The 15,426-nt window shown below is 44.0% G+C and overlaps 1 protein-coding gene across 4 annotated transcripts in view; it reads left to right on the top strand.

Moving 5' to 3' along the window:
• TPCN1 (two pore segment channel 1) overlaps window positions 1–15,426 on the top strand; it is a 45,049-nt gene that overhangs the window by 1,102 nt on the left and 28,521 nt on the right. For 2 of the 4 annotated variants that reach the window (XM_061603140.1, XM_061603139.1), the window contains exons 2-4: window positions 10,061–10,185; window positions 12,486–12,662; window positions 14,959–15,072. In XM_061603140.1, coding sequence (XP_061459124.1) covers window positions 10,061–10,185; window positions 12,486–12,662; window positions 14,959–15,072 — 416 coding nt within the window. Of the gene's footprint in view, window positions 1–10,060; window positions 10,186–12,485; window positions 12,663–14,958; window positions 15,084–15,426 lie in introns of those variants that run through there. The other 2 variants (XM_061603141.1, XM_061603142.1) reach the window with 2 other exon arrangements.

Genomic DNA, 15,426 nt, shown 5'->3' with positions numbered 1-15,426 from the left:
ATTGAGAAAGTGGATAGAGAAAAGTTCTTCTCCCTCATAATACTAGAACTTGTGGACATTCAAAGAAGCTGAATGTTGGAAGATTCAGGACAGACAAAAGGAAGTACTTCTTTACTCAGCGCATAGTTAAACTATGGAATTTGCTCCCACAAGATGCAGTAATGGCCACCAGCTTGGATGGCTTTAAAAGAAGATTAGACAAATTCATGGAGGACAGGGCTATCAATGGCTACTAGCCATGATGGCTGTGCTCTGCCACCCTAGTCAGAGGCAGCATGCTTCTGAAGACCAGTTGCCAGAAGCCTCAGGAGGGGAGAGTGTTCCTGCACTCGGGTCCTGCTTGCGGGCTTCCCCCAGGCACCTGGTTGGCCACTGTGAGAACAGGATGCTGGACTAGATGGGCCACTGGCCTGATCCAGCAGGCTCTTCTTATGTTCTTAAAAAGCTTTATGTCGAGATTTTCCAAGATCGCAGGATGCAAGTACAATTAAAAACAATTAAGCAGATGCAAATTTTAAAAAATTAGAATCTGCAGAACAGTAGCAAAACCATACTATGGATCAGCAGTGTTAACATTTTCTTATCGGTTAAAAGTCTTGGCAAGATAAAAAAAGAGAAGGTTTGGCCAGTTGTCTAACACTTACCAGACTAGGTGCCGGTGGAACACTCCCAGAGAGAGAGTTCCAAAGTTAAGGCACCACTACAAGAAAGGCCCTTTCCCTGTTTAATTATGTCTCATGGTGGCACCCAGAGAAAGGAAAGGCTTGTCGTTCAGGGAAAAGGCTGTCGTGGGGTGTTAGACTGCGAAAAAGATGGTCTGCGAAAAAGACAAATAATAGGGTGTTAGAACAAATTAAACCAGAACTATCAATAGAAGCTAAAATTATGAAACTGAGGTCATCATACTTTGGACATGTAATGAGAAGACATGATTCACTAGAAAAGAAAACAATGCTGGGAAAAACAGGAGTAGAAAAAGAGGAAGACCAAACAAGATATGGATTGATTCCATAAAGGAAGCCACAGGCCTGAACTTACAGGATCTGAACAGGGTGATTCATGACAGATGCTGTTGGAGGTCTCTGATTCATAGGGTCGCCATAAGTCGTGATCGACTTGAAGGCACATAACAACAACAACAACAGGGTGTTAGAGATCAGCTTTTCAAGCAGAAAGTCCAAGTTTCAGGGCCTGGCATCTCCAGGCAGGACTGGGAGGGACCCCAATCTGAAATCCTGGAGAGCTGCTACCAGTCATTGTGTTGACATTACTGAGCCAGATGGACCAACGTTCTGACTCAGTGTAAGGCAGCCTCCTATATCCCCACGTTGTTCCTGATAACGTCAGAAGAGCCCTGCTGGATCAAGCCAGCAGCCCATCTAGTTTAGCATCCTGTTCTCACAGTGTCCGACCAAGCACAACAGTGACTCTCCCCTCCTGTGGTTTCCGGTAACTGGTATTCAGAAACATACTGCCTCTGACAGTGGAAGCAGAACTCGGCCATCAGGGTTATTCCTAGAATGGTTTCTGACCATGATGCCTCTGTGGTTGGGCAGGTTTGTAGGGAGGCCATTGCATCTTTACTGTCACGTGCATGTGTGGCAGGAAATTGCAGCTTCCCACTGTGTGAGCCTGAACCAATAGATAAGTTTGTGTGCGCTAGTTATTTAATTTTTAGGAGCGTTATATCCTAACTTTTGATCAAATGGTCCTCAAAGCTGCTTGTAATAGATTGTAATGTAAATGTACTGCCTTCAAGTCAATTCCAACTTATGGGGACCCTACGAATAGGATTTTCATGAGACTGAGAGGCAGTGACTGGCCCAAAACCACCCAGTGAGCTTCATAGCTATGTGGGGATTCGAACCCTGGTCTCCCAGGTTGTAGTCCAACACCTTAACCATTACACCACATATATACACCTGGACACAGATCCCATACCCACACAGTCCAGCAGTCCTTAGTTCCCTTGCTGATGGATGGGGCCAGAGTGCGCTTTCCTTCAGCTCTGCAGTCCCAGGGGAAAAGGCAGTTTTAGCTGGGTGTTCTTTCTAGCAGGGAAGGAGGGAAGCCAGCTCCCGGCGGCTGATCTGTTAGTTCTGCAAGTGACCTTTCTGCAGGGCATTTGTTCACCAGGCCAGACCCACTTCAATTATTATTTATTATTTATTTATTTTTAAAACTTATATACTGCCCGACTAGCAATAGCTCTCTGGGCGGTGAACATAAATACAATAAAATATAGGAAAATACAAAAGCATCACAATCTAAAATCAAATTTCACAATCTAAAAACTGCATAACTAAAAATTAGGAACCATCCCCTGAGAATTGTTGCGTGAATGTTTGTCTCAAGCTCAAAATGATTTTTTAAAAAGCCCTTGTGTACTGCTTTAAATATCTGGGACTATTAGAGAAAGTACTTGTTGTTAATTTTGCTTTGGGATATGAGGTGGTCTTTGTAAAATTGTTCCTTGGTCTTGGCCATCAGCATTCCACACAGACCTGGATTAATGAAGGAGCTGACTTTCATAGGAGTGACTCAATATGTAAAATAATCCCAGTTTGTTGCGTATACCTGAGGAGCTCTTGTTTGCTGTTAAAATAGGGACCAGTTGATGCTTCGGTCACCAGATGCCATCACTTGCTTATCAGGAGTATCAGCAGCAGAGCCAGCATAATGCTCGAAATAACATTGACATCTTTTGTGTAAATGTTCATTCCAGTGCCTGGTGGTACAATCAGAGAGAGATATGTTGTATTTCTCAGCATTGCTGAACATGTTGGTTATTTTCAGGTGCCACATACTATTTTATCTTGTTTTAGTTGTATTGTGTCTTGTTAACCCAAAACAAATCTATTGTATGTCATTATTGTTATTTACATTTATATCCTGCCTTTTCACCAAAGAGGTCATGGTGGTGTGCAGGGTTCTCCTCCCTTCCCATTTTATCCTCTCAACAGCCCTGTGAGGTAAGTTAGGCTGAGAGGCAGTGACTGGCCCAAGGTGAGCTTTTTGAGTGAGTGGGGATTTGAACTCTGGTGTCCCAGGTCCTAGTTCAACCCTCTAACCCAGCCTTTCCCAACCAGTGTGCGGCCAGATGTTGTTGGACCACAATTCCCATCTTTCCTGACCATTGGCAATGCTGGCTGAGGCTGATGGGAGTTGTGGTCCAACAACATCTGGAGGCACAGTGGTTGGGAAAGGCTGCTCTAACCACTATGTGACACTGGTGTTCATTTCCTGTCACTGTGCGTCCTCCCTTCAGGTTGAGTTTTAATTTTTTTTGCATGTAATTTATTGCACCCGTATGTGCACCCCAATAAATTTGAACCACATTAAGTGTGCTTTAATTTCCCATCTCAAATATTTCAGGTCAAATACCGGTGATATATTGGGGGGGGGAAGGGATGAGGTACTTTTTAAAAATATTTGTTTACTAAAAACAAGTAAAATAAACAAGTTAAATTATTTCACTCTGTACAACAAATGTGGGGAACCTTTTGCCCTCCAGATGTTGCTGAACTACAACTCCCATTAGCCTCAGCGACTATGGCCAGGGATTATGGCAGTGTAGTTCAGCAACCTGTGGAAGGCAAAAGTGTCCCCAAATTGCCCTAGGGCATCAGAAAAGTTTCCAATGCAAATTGAAAATTTTCCAATTTTTGTACAATATTTTTTTTTAAAAAAAAAAATCTGGAAAATCCACACCACTGTTTAGTAATGTACCTGCATCCCTGGGTGCAACAGTACATCCAAAAAGCTCTGGTCATGAATGCAAGTATAAAATAAAATAAATTTTAAAGATTACACATCCTAGGGGCCAGCATGGATTATGCCCTCCTCCTGGGCCAGCTTCCAAATGGTACCCCTAGTACTAGTTTGCATTCAGACTATCAGCTTGTTTTAAAAGTATTCATCAACATGCAGACACGAGAGAGTGAGGCGTGATGCTAAATAATCAAGGCTTCCCAAACTAATTCCGTGTCCTCCCTGTTAAAGAGCACAGAAATTGTGTGTTCTGGCTCATAAACTGGACTTGGAGAGAGCTTGAGCTTGGAACCCCTCAGGCACTGAAAGTAAAAAAAGAAGGTGGCAATCAGCTACAGCTCTAACCACTGCACAGATGTTTCTGTTTAGTTTGTACTGTACTGCCATGGAACCAGGATGGGTAAAATGAGACTTCAAAGCAGGGAGACTGACAGCAGCAGCAGAAAGAATCCTTTTACTAGAGCTATCTTGGGCAAAGGAATTTCTCACAAACATCAGACCGGCTAAGACAACAGGCCCATCATTTGTTTATATCTGTGACTTAAGCTGTGGCTATATCCTTTCTTTCTTTCTTTCTTTCTTTCTTTCTTTCTTTCTTTCTTTCTTTCTTTCTTTCTTTCTTTCTTTCTTTCTTTCTTTCTTTCTTTCTTTCTTTCTTTCTTTCTTTCTTTCTGTCCAATATGCCTGGAAATCCACAAGAAGCCAAATAATAATAATGAAACCATGCCAAATGGATGTGTTCCCTAGGAGGCCATGAAAATCTAATCGCTGTTTGTTTCCAACAGTTGTTCCGCTTTGTGCATCAAATGTTCCGAGTCAGCTACAATGAGTGGGAAAAAAGCAACCAGACATGGTGAAAAAACGTTGTCATTTCAGAACTGCCACTTGAATGTCTCCTTGCGCTTTGAAAATCTTTTATAGTCCCATCACCACCTGTTCCTGCCGCAGAGCAGTTTTAATGATAGCGCACATATATAGAACATTGCTACCATCCCTCAATGAAAACCGGCAATGGAAAAATTCCTTATCCATTTTATTTTCAGTTGAGTGAAGGAAGACATGGAATATAGCATTTTGAAAGGAGCCAAGTCAATCTGCCTCTTTGCTCGCAAGAAGCCTCTTTCAAGTATTCTGGATCCAGTCCTCAAGGAAAGCTGGATGTAAAGTTTTGTCTGTTGAATGAAAACAACCACCTATCTAGTAAAACATGGGGACAGAGAGGCAGCTAGCAGATCCCAACAATGCAGGGTTTTTTATTCCGAAAGAGGAGTGGAACGATACTTCAGAGCTTGGAAAGTTATTATAAAACCTTTTTGTACCTCAGAGACCATGTAGAAGGCAGTGAATTATTTGAATTATTTGGGAAGGGTCAGTGCCACATCACTAAAGGTCCGTTTCCTATGTAGTGCGGAACGGATCTGATAAGATGATATCTGCAGGAGGCCCTCACCTGCACAGCACAGTGATCAGCTAGGTATAAAAGGAGTAAGAAACTCTTTCATTGTCTTCGTTGGCCTGTTTGCAGCTACAGAATCCTTCGAGACTTATATTTACTGGTGATGCAGGAACAGCGCAAAGGAGCAAATGTATAACTGGGATTTAATGCAAGAGGCCACAGTTCCTATACAGTTTAGCATTCAAAGTTTCCAATTGTATGTAGCCCTCTGGGTGATGTCCAGTGGCAGTCAAATTGGTCATGCCCCGTACAGATGCAAGGTAGACTGACTCCCCTTAACCGAAAGATCACCTGAGCTTGCCTGAACTTTACAATCATTGCCAGAGGCCCCTTGCAGGATCTTCTGCCATCTGAAATAAGGCAGGTGGTGGCTGGGGAGGGAGCCTTCTGTTTGAGGGTTCCAGTCCCAGGATGGGACTCCCTCGCTGCCTTATACTGAGTCAGACCCATTGGTCCATCTGGCTCAGTATTGGCTACACTGACTGGCAGCGGCTCTCCAGGGCTTAGCACCAAGGAAGTTTGGACAGCTGCCTTTTCACCAAGGCAATGCTTCTGGGGGTCCTAAGCACCTTTCAGTAGGTTGAGGAACCTCATAGGGCCTACTTTAAAAGGCTGGGTGCAGGGCAGACAAGGAAGCTTAAAGGTTGACTTTGCTTTTGATAGTGGCAGAGTACAGGGTAGAGGAGGATTAAGGCGCTGTTAACACCCCTCCATATCTGAATATGGTGGAGCTTTGCGAACCTCAGTTACGATGCCTCGTTTATAGAATATGCTTCCCAGGGAAGGTCATCTGATACCAAGCAAATCTGTTTGCCCAGGCGTTCCAGCAAGCAGTACTGTATAAGCTGGTTTTAACCGTAGCTTTATTTCTTTTTTACTTTTATTTTCTGGCTGCTGTTTTTGTTTACTAGAGAGATTCTTATATGTCTATTGTTTCTACCTTTTTGGTGTATGCCGCCCTGAGTTGTTTCATCCTGAAAGATTGCACAGAAATTTCCCAAGCGCATAAGTATCTGTGTTGTGGCCCTGCCAGCCTAACAGCAACTTTCAGACAAGGCAATCTGCTTCTCAGATCTGCTCTTAGCTTTGTATTCAGAAGAATCCTGTCCCTCCTGTGCTGGAGACAGCAAGCCTGTTGCGTGATCTCTTTGACAGACACACCCATGTGTGGCTGTTTTAGGACAGGGTGGAGAGAGTATATGTTGGACTCAATTGGCAGTATTTAGAAAGCAGAAATTCTTGCTTTCCCCCTTTTTGGCAATCATTTCTGCATAGGTCTGGACAGAGGTGTGAAGAGCTGGAAAAACACCAGAAAAATTAGGGGAAAAAACAGTTCCCCCCCATTTTTTCCTGATGCCATTTTTGTTTTTTTCTCCCCAAAAAATGGAAAAATTGAAAAAATGGATTATGGAATGTTTTATTTTAGCATGATGAATAAAATGTTTCATTGAAACTCCCCCGCCCATTTTCTCAGTTCTTTTTATATGAATGGATGCTTTATGTCTGCTTGACACTGTGGAGGACTAGCGGAGACATAAATAATTTTCTTTGTTATTAATGTTGATGGTTTCTTCTGTGTGTTTTTTTTAATTGTTTTTTGCCTGCTCCTCATAAACTGGCAAAACGAAAGAGGTTCCTTACAGTTCAGGATCTTGTAGATCCATTTGTTACAAAAGAAAATAAAAATTTTAAAAAGTAAATTCAATTTGTAATGATTGTTTGAATAAAATGTACTTTTAATATACCAAATATACCTGAAGTAACAAAGTAATGTTCAACCTGTAAAAAGGGCTAGTATTGCATTTTTTCAATTTTCCCAAAAAATTCTGTTGTTTTTTTTCTGGAAAAAAAAAAGGAAAAAACCATTTTTTCCCCCATGGCTTCAAAATTTCTGGAAATTTTACATCTCTAGGTATGGAGAATTCCTACTGATTTGGCTGCCAAATTCTGGCAACTACTCTTATTTGCTTACATGGCCATTTCTCCCTATGGTTGAGCTTGTTTTGTTTTATTTTTTCTTATCAGAAGAGAGGCCAAAGTTCAGTGGTAGAGCTCCAGTTTCGCATGCAGACAGCTCCAGGTTCAATCCCTGGCAGTTCCCGTTAAAAGAATTATGTGCCTGAGACTGTGGACTGTGGAGAGCGGGCTAGCCCAGGGTTAACCAGGGTTTGATCCTGATTTGTAGATAAGCACAAACCATAGTGCAACCATTTGGATGCAATGGCAAACTATGGTTAGTTGTAAACAAATATCAGAGGTCTGGAATTGCATTGCACAATGGGAGGCAGTATGTGAGCGTGAGAGCTCGCTCCTGTCGTTTAGCATTGTGCCTGAATGGGCACGCTGTCTATGGCAGGTGTAGGGGAGCTTTGGCTGTGCAGATGTTGCAGGACTCGAACTTGACTTCAGCTGACTGGAGTTGGAGTCCAGCTATACCTTGAGGGCCACAGATTCCTCACCACCGGGAAGCAGCTTTCTGTGATCTTATGGTTTCTGTCACAACTGCATCATACATTTAAAGCATATGGCTTCTGCCAAAGAATCCTGGGAACTGTAGTTTACCCTTCACAGAGCAACAATTCCCAGCAACAAATGACAGTTCCCAGAATTCATTGAGGGAAAGCCATATGATTTAAATGTGCTCTAAATGTGTGGTGTAGATGTGACTGCTGTAGCTTTATTTACTGATTTATTTATATGTATATTTATTATAAGTGTATGTTTATATATTTATATAAGCCACCCTTTTCATAGAAGTGCATCAAGGCGGCTTACAAAGACAAAATAAAATTTAAAAACCAATAAAAAACACCCTTAAAAACAATACAATTAGACAGGTCATGTTTTCATCGTATCAGGTATTGGTTTCTCATTGTGGTTTTGGTTTTTCCACTCTCCTTTGGCAAAGTAAAATGCAAAAGTCTTAACTGAGAGCACAGTGGAAGCTGTAAGTCTTCCATAAAATGCCTTGTAGGAGGCTGTAGCCTTCTGCTCAGGGAATGATCCTGAAGCAGTTCCTGATGACATGATAATTTTATTTTTATCCTCCCCTGATTCTTCTTCTTCTCTTTCCCGTTTCAGGCTCTGTCATATGGACTGTTTTATTTTATTGCATGCCTATGTGGCTAAGCGCCGAGATCTAAATTGAGAACAGTGTGCATAACATCTCCCGTTGAATCTCAAAGGCAGGGGTTTGTTCAGCCTGTTAGCCAGCTGAATATTGTAAGTTAGTAAACATTTGCTTCCCCCCCCCCTTTTTATGACGGCACATGGAAGCTGTTTGTATTTAGAGGCCTGCCAGAACAGCTTCCAGCACTCCCAGTGAATGGAAATGCTTGCATCCCTCAACTGTCATTCCAGAGGCCTTGTGTAAGTGGGACAGCTGGCTTAGATAGACCTCTGGGGATAAGTCACACGGGCGTGAAGGCAGCGTTACCATCTGTGCGATGGATCGTCCTGCAGGCGCTTGTAGCTTCTCTCTGTGTTTTGCAGACTTCACAAGTGCTATTGTGGAGGCTTGTGCTTTCTGTTGGCTGGTCTCTGCAGCCATGGCTTTCCCTGCCTGTCTTCAGATGTGCCTGTCTGCGAGCCTGTGTGTGTGTGTGTAAAAGATTGTGCGTAGGTCTCTGTGTGCAAGAGGGACAGAAGAGGACAGACACACATACACATCCATTCTGGCCACATCCGATTTTGCTTTGGCCTTCCCCACAGCAAGAACCAACTGTGGCCCTTGGAGAGTTGGCCAACAGTGAATGTGGCCCTCAGGTCGAAAAACAGCCACACCTGCCCTAAGAGCTTATTTTGAAGGGGCTGTCAGGAAGTGGGCTCTCAGTACTGTGAGGAAGTGTCTGGTTCTTTAGGAAATGTTGTATCCAGTGATGCAAGTGACTGAAATATTAAGAACAGCCTTGCCGGATTGCACCAGTGACAATCACTAAAATGACTAACTGCTCAAGAAAATGTTAAACAACTGCATTTTATGGCGTTACTGTACTTGCCTCTCCTATATATAGATTTAGATATCTGGAAAAGCGTTTCAGTGATAATTAAGAGATCCATTAAAAAAAAAAACGGGGCCGTCAAACAACACCCACCATAAATGTTATGTACGTATGCTCAGTAGTGTTAAGTTCACTTTCCCATAGTGGCGCTGCCCGTGTCAAAATCCTGTCTTTGTTAAAAGATGGAAGAGTGGCACTAAAGTCATATACACCTGCGGCGATTGCATTAGTCTTCCATTCTGAAAAATAGTTGGACTTCCAGCAGCAGAAGCGACTGGTGTAGTGGGGTGGAGCTGGCCTCCTTTCGTTAGTATTGCTGCAGCTTAGCTGGATTCTGCTGGGGCGCGGCAGGGGGAGGGTTGTGCTGACGCATCGGCAGGAGTGCCGGATTGGCTCCGCTGGTGTGTCTACGCACCCGTGACTGTTGTGCTCTGTTCTGAGGCCAGGTGGAGCTGCAACGGAGTAGGGGAGTCTCTGGTTGCACTGAGTCCTCCGAGTCAGAGGATGGCAGTGTTGCATCTTCCAGCGAAGATGACACTGTCCCTGCAGTGTCTCCAACACTGGCCCTGCCCTGCCCCATCCCCATGCAGGTAACTTCTGGCAATGCCTATGTCAGGAAGATAGCTCCCTTGGCTCTGCCTCACCACCATGGCCGCTATTGTTCGGTGGTCTGCAGAAAGACAGAAAATACAGGATGGCAGTGATTAGATGACGGTGTTGTGTGGATGCCCCAATGATTGAATAAAGATTGGCAATTCCTTCCTAAAAGCTTTCAGGCTTAAAGCATGAAAATAATGAGTCCTTTGCTGTCCTCTTTTGCCTTTCGACCCAGATGGAGGCAACTATGACTTGGCCAGTGATATGTCCAGTCCGGCTGCTGGGGACTGCCACCCTCGACAGAGCTGTGGAAGACACAGCTGGGACATGAACTACCAGGAGGCGGCAATTTACCTCCAGGTGGGCCCTTTTGTTGGCATTACAGAAGCACCTGGAAGCAGCAGGAGGGGACGTGAAATAATAGGGTGCATAGCTGGGGAAATGAATGACAGGAGAGCTATTTATCTATTATTTAAAATATTTCTATCCCGCCCTTCTACCCTACAATAGGGCACTCAGGGCGGCTTACAAAAATAAAATCAAACGTACATAATAAAATGGTAAACAATGAAATCACATAAACATTAAAATATATTAAAATACAATATAGATAGATAGATAGATAGATAGATAGATAGATAGATAGATAGATAGATAGATAGATACTTTTGGAAGCAACAAACAGAACTTCACTCAAGCTTGCTCTGGATCCCTATAAGGATTCCGTTAATCACTTAAAAATATACTCACGTAATTGTGATTAACAAAACAGAGGTTTTATTGTATTAACAAATTAATGAATGGTTTTTTAGCTTAAAATTTGATTATATTGATGTATATGTATTGCTTTTATTCTTGTTGTTCGTCGCCTAGAGTGTCCCTAACCCGGACAGATAGGCGGCTGAAAAATAAAATTTATTATTATTATTATTATTAACAAAACGATTCAGCTTCTGCCTTCATCAGCTGCCAACATACAAATGCTGTTACCAAGGTGGCAGTTATAGAGCTTTGAGGATGGAATGCTCAGAAGGGCTTCATTTGCAGAAGCTAAGTAGTGGTCGTAATGTCCTCCAGGTTCAGGCCATGTGTATATATGTTAGAACTAGACATTCCAGCTACTTTCAGTGGTCCTAACTGAAGGAAGGGGAATCTCAGGCTGGGGGGAGGGCAAATGCAGCCCTCCAGGCCTCTCTGTTTGGCCCTTGGAACTCTTTCCAGGCCACACCCTCTCTCCCCAGGATGCACCCACCACAGGCTTTGCTCCACACTCTGACTGTTTTTTCCTGGCTGTAATATGTCCTCGAACCCTGACAATGCCTCTTGCTTGTCTGGATGGAGGATAGAGAGGTATGTGTGAATGTCTGTAGAAACTAGCCTACTGTACAAAGATAATACTTACATTTGTTGCTCTGTCCACATTTGACCTGCCCCCTGCCCCCACCCGCTACTGGCATGTGGCCCCCAGAAGGTTGCCCAGAAGGGAATGTGGCCCCTGGGCTGAAAAGGGTTCCCCACCACTGTCCAAACCAAATTTGCTGTTTTCCTTGAGCCACTTATTCTTGCTGCTGCAAGCAAGGGAAACATCTGAGTCATGTTGCATTTGTCACTAGGACAGAATATTCCTAGAGCTGCATCAAACGCTGTGTGCGCGGAGTTCTACTTGCGCAATCGGACTTCCACTCCGTCTCCCTCCCTGCGCTTCCAAAATGTGCTCCGGGAGAGGAGGGGGGAAGTTCCATTGTGCAAGCAGAAGTCTGTTGCGTAAGTGGAGTGGCAGCCTTGGATACAGCCCTTAATATTTTACTGTGTAAGCTAAGGAAGATCTTCACAATGTACAGTTTCCAAATAATGCTGCTTTTGGCTATGAAAAATAATAACACCGTGAAAGGGGCTTCTGAAGATCTCTGCAGGCAAAAATGGTCAACTGGAATCATTGTGGCATCAGGCAATTGACAGGTGGGCAGCTCCCCCCCCCATTAAATGTGGCCTACAACTGGTGGAGGAAATAACCACTTAGCCCACCAGCCTGATCCAGTTCTCCACACATGGTCTAAAGCAGCCTTTCCCAACTAGTGGGCCACCAGATGTTGTTGGACCGCAACTCCCATCAGCCCCAGCCAGCATGGCCAATGGTCAGGAAAGATGGGAATTGTGGTCCAACAACATCTGGTGGCCCACTAGTTGGGAAAGGCTGGTCTAAAGCGTCGCATCAACAATGATTGGGCTGTCCGAAGGGAAGAAATTTCATAAAAGAATTCTCTTCCCTCTTGTTTGTATTGCTCTTTCAGATTATTTTTAATTTAAAGATGTTTTTAAAGATGTTTTGTCTTTAATATATTTTAAAGTCTGTTTTTAAAGATGTTTTAGAGTGTTTGTAGTGTTTTGTTTGCCACCCTGGGCTCCTGGGAGGAAGGGTGGGGTATAAATTTTATGATGATGATGATGATGATTAATAATAACAACTATTAGAACTGAGATGTCATCTCCCATACTAGACATCTCTCTTGCTGATCTGCGAAACAGAAAGTCAGGTTACTTCTCAGCAGGACAAATAGTGGAATCACGAGTCATAAAGTCACTTTTACACTTCGTTGGGCTGCCTGTCGATAGCAGATCTATATGTATGGTTTTGGTTTGTTTTAAAACCCCTACATTAGGAAGGAGAAAACAACGACAAATTCTTCACGCACCCCAAGGATGCCAAAGCGCTGGCTGCCTACCTCTTTGTGCACAACCATCTCTTCTACCTAATGGAGCTGATCACGGCCCTGCTGCTGCTGGTGCTGTCTCTCTGTGAGGCGCCGGCGGTTCCCATGCTTCGCCTTGGCATCTACGTATGTACCATGGGAAGAGGAGGGAGGGGCTTTAGTGGGCAGAAAATGGCACTGTGGCTATGCAGTGCAATAGACCAGGTTGCCAACCAGATGCTGTTGGACCCCAGTTCGCGTCAGACCTAGCTAACATGGCTAGTGGTGGCCCCCAAATTATGGAATGATCTCCCTGACGAGGTGTGCCTGGCACCAACACTGTTATCTTTTCAGCGCCAGATCAAAGACTTTCTTCTTCTCCCAGGCATTTTTTAACAGCATTTGAATAGTATGTGTTTTAACTTGCCCTACTGGCTGTTATGGGATTTAATTTGGTATGGTTTAAATTTGTAGGATTGCTTTTAATGTTTTTAATTGTTGTAAACCGCCCAGAGAGCTTCGGCTATGAGGCTGTATATAAATAAATAAATAAATAAATAAATAAATAAATAAATAAAATGGTCAAGGGTGATGGGAGCTGTAGTCCAGCAACAATGCCTGTTGTTGTTATTATTATTATTTATTACTACTACTAATAATAATAATATAATCGTAGAGTTGGAAGGGGCCCGTAAGGCCAGTGAGTCCAATCCCCTGCTCAATGCAGGAATCCAACTTAAAGCACCCATGACAGGTGGCTGTCCAGCTGCCCCTTGGATGCCTCCATTGTTGGAGAGCCCACCACCTCCTTAGGTCATTGTTTCCCTTGTCGTACTGCTCTAAGAGGAAGTTTTTCCTGATGCTCAGTTGAAATCTGGCTGTCTGTAACTTGAGCCCACTATTCCGTGTCCTGCACTCTGGGATGATCGAGAAGAGATCCTGGCCTTCCTCTGTGTGATAACCTTTCAAGGAAGAGTGTGATCATATCTCCCCTTATTCTTTTCTTCTCAAGGCTAAATATGTCCAATATAATAGAATTAATATCCTGCCCTTCCTCCCAAAGGAGCCAAGGGGGCAGACATAAACAAAACAACTCAACAAGAAAAAGAAAAACATACTAAAAATAGTTAAAAACATTCCTAAACACAATTATGATTAGAAATATTCTAAAACACAGCTAAAAAAAATTCTTTCATCAGTGATCTTCAGGTTGCCAGGAGAGGTCCCCTTCATCTATGAAATGCCTGGGTGCACAGGAATGCTTTCAAATTCCTCCTGAAAGTTAATAGTGATGAAGACAGACCCAGCTCACTGGGGAGGGCATTCTACAAACAGGGAGCCACCACTGAAAAGGCCTTGTTGCGTGGCAGCGCCAGTCAGGCTACCCCTGCAATTGGCAGACCAATGCAGCCGCTCCCTATCTTCAAGCCGTTTTTAGTAGTGACATTTGGGTGATACAGTAACTTTGCAATGGAAGACTGGCTGTGGCCTCGTGGGGTAGGAGAAAAGGAAGATCTTACCCATAGTGGGCCCTTCTGTCTCTTGTATAAAGCCCTGTGAAATATATACTGAGTCAGACTCATTGGTCCATCTAGCTCAGTATTGTCTACACTGACTGGCAGTGGCTCTCCAGGGTTTTAGACCTCTACGTGGACATCCTGGGGGCTGAACCTGGGGGCTTCTGCATGCAAGGCAGATGCTCTGCCGCTGAGCTACAGTCACTGAAAGAGACTAACCCTCTTTGGGTGTTCTGTCTTAACACGTGAGATGGCAGGGAAGGGGGGAAGGAAGATGGGTGATCTGGCTGTGCCCAGTGTTGTCATTCTTGTCTGCCCCAATGAGATGGAGGGCAGCCATCTGAAGCAAAGAGCCTCCCGGTCTCATGGAGGCTCCTCATGCATTTTAGAACCCTGATTTTTCTAGGCTTCTAAAACATGCAGAGAGCCTTCATGAATACAGGAGGTTCAGAAGACTGTTCTAGCAGGCAAGGGGTGGTGGTGGTGAGGGAGGTTTAACCCTTCCCCTGCCTGCTGCTGTCCTGACAGAAATCTCTCCTTTGAGCTTTCCTCCCCGTGCAAATAGCAGCTTCACAGGAGCAGTTTCCATCAAGAGAGGAAAACAGTTAAACTTCTTTCTGTGCCTGCTGAAATTCCGAAAATGATCAGTTACCCAAGGCTGCTATTCGAATTAAAGATGTGCATGTTAAATGCAGGACACATTTAGCATTTCATATAATTTGTCCTTTTCAATGGGAAAAGAGTATTCACTGCTTGTATATCCATGCTTTCCAACTCTGGGGGGTGGGGGCAGGATAGCGGGGGAGAGGAACAGATTTCCCCAGAATGCTGGATTGCTGTTTAAGCACCGAGTTTTTTTATGAACTGAACTGGTGAAACGAGAAAATAAGTTGTTGGAAGTTGTTGTTTTGCCTGTCTGATTACAGGTCCATGCAACCTTGGAGCTGCTTGCCCTGACTGTGGTGGTGTTTGAGCTGTCTATGAAAATGAGATGGCTGGGTCTCCACACCTACATTCGGCACAAAAGGACCATGGTCAAGGTGAACTGCTGGTAACCCTCTTGCCTACTAGATCTGCACCGTCGGAGGAACCAAAGCGCAATCCTTGCATTTTGTACTCGGAAGCAAATCCCACTCATTGGGACTTACTTACGAGTAAGTGTGCATTGGATTGTTGCCTGGGTTTATCAGTTGAACTATGTGGCTTTGCAGGTCGGGGAGGGTGGTGGTGGGGTGTTATTGAAACGTTCTGTGCCTCTTGCCGCGTTCAAAGATTTCCTTGGCTTATCAGGGTTAGCCATTTGCCTCCGTAGTATCGTTGATGAGTTACTCCCCAGAACAAAAGGCTGCTTGGGACTGCGTTTATCAGTCTCGGGTTTAGCCTTCCACTGGCAT

This window comes from Rhineura floridana, chromosome 19, assembly GCF_030035675.1.
Source record: "Rhineura floridana isolate rRhiFlo1 chromosome 19, rRhiFlo1.hap2, whole genome shotgun sequence".
NCBI classification, from domain to species: Eukaryota; Metazoa; Chordata; class Lepidosauria; order Squamata; family Rhineuridae; genus Rhineura; species Rhineura floridana.
This window is presented reverse-complemented; position numbering and strand designations above follow the sequence as displayed.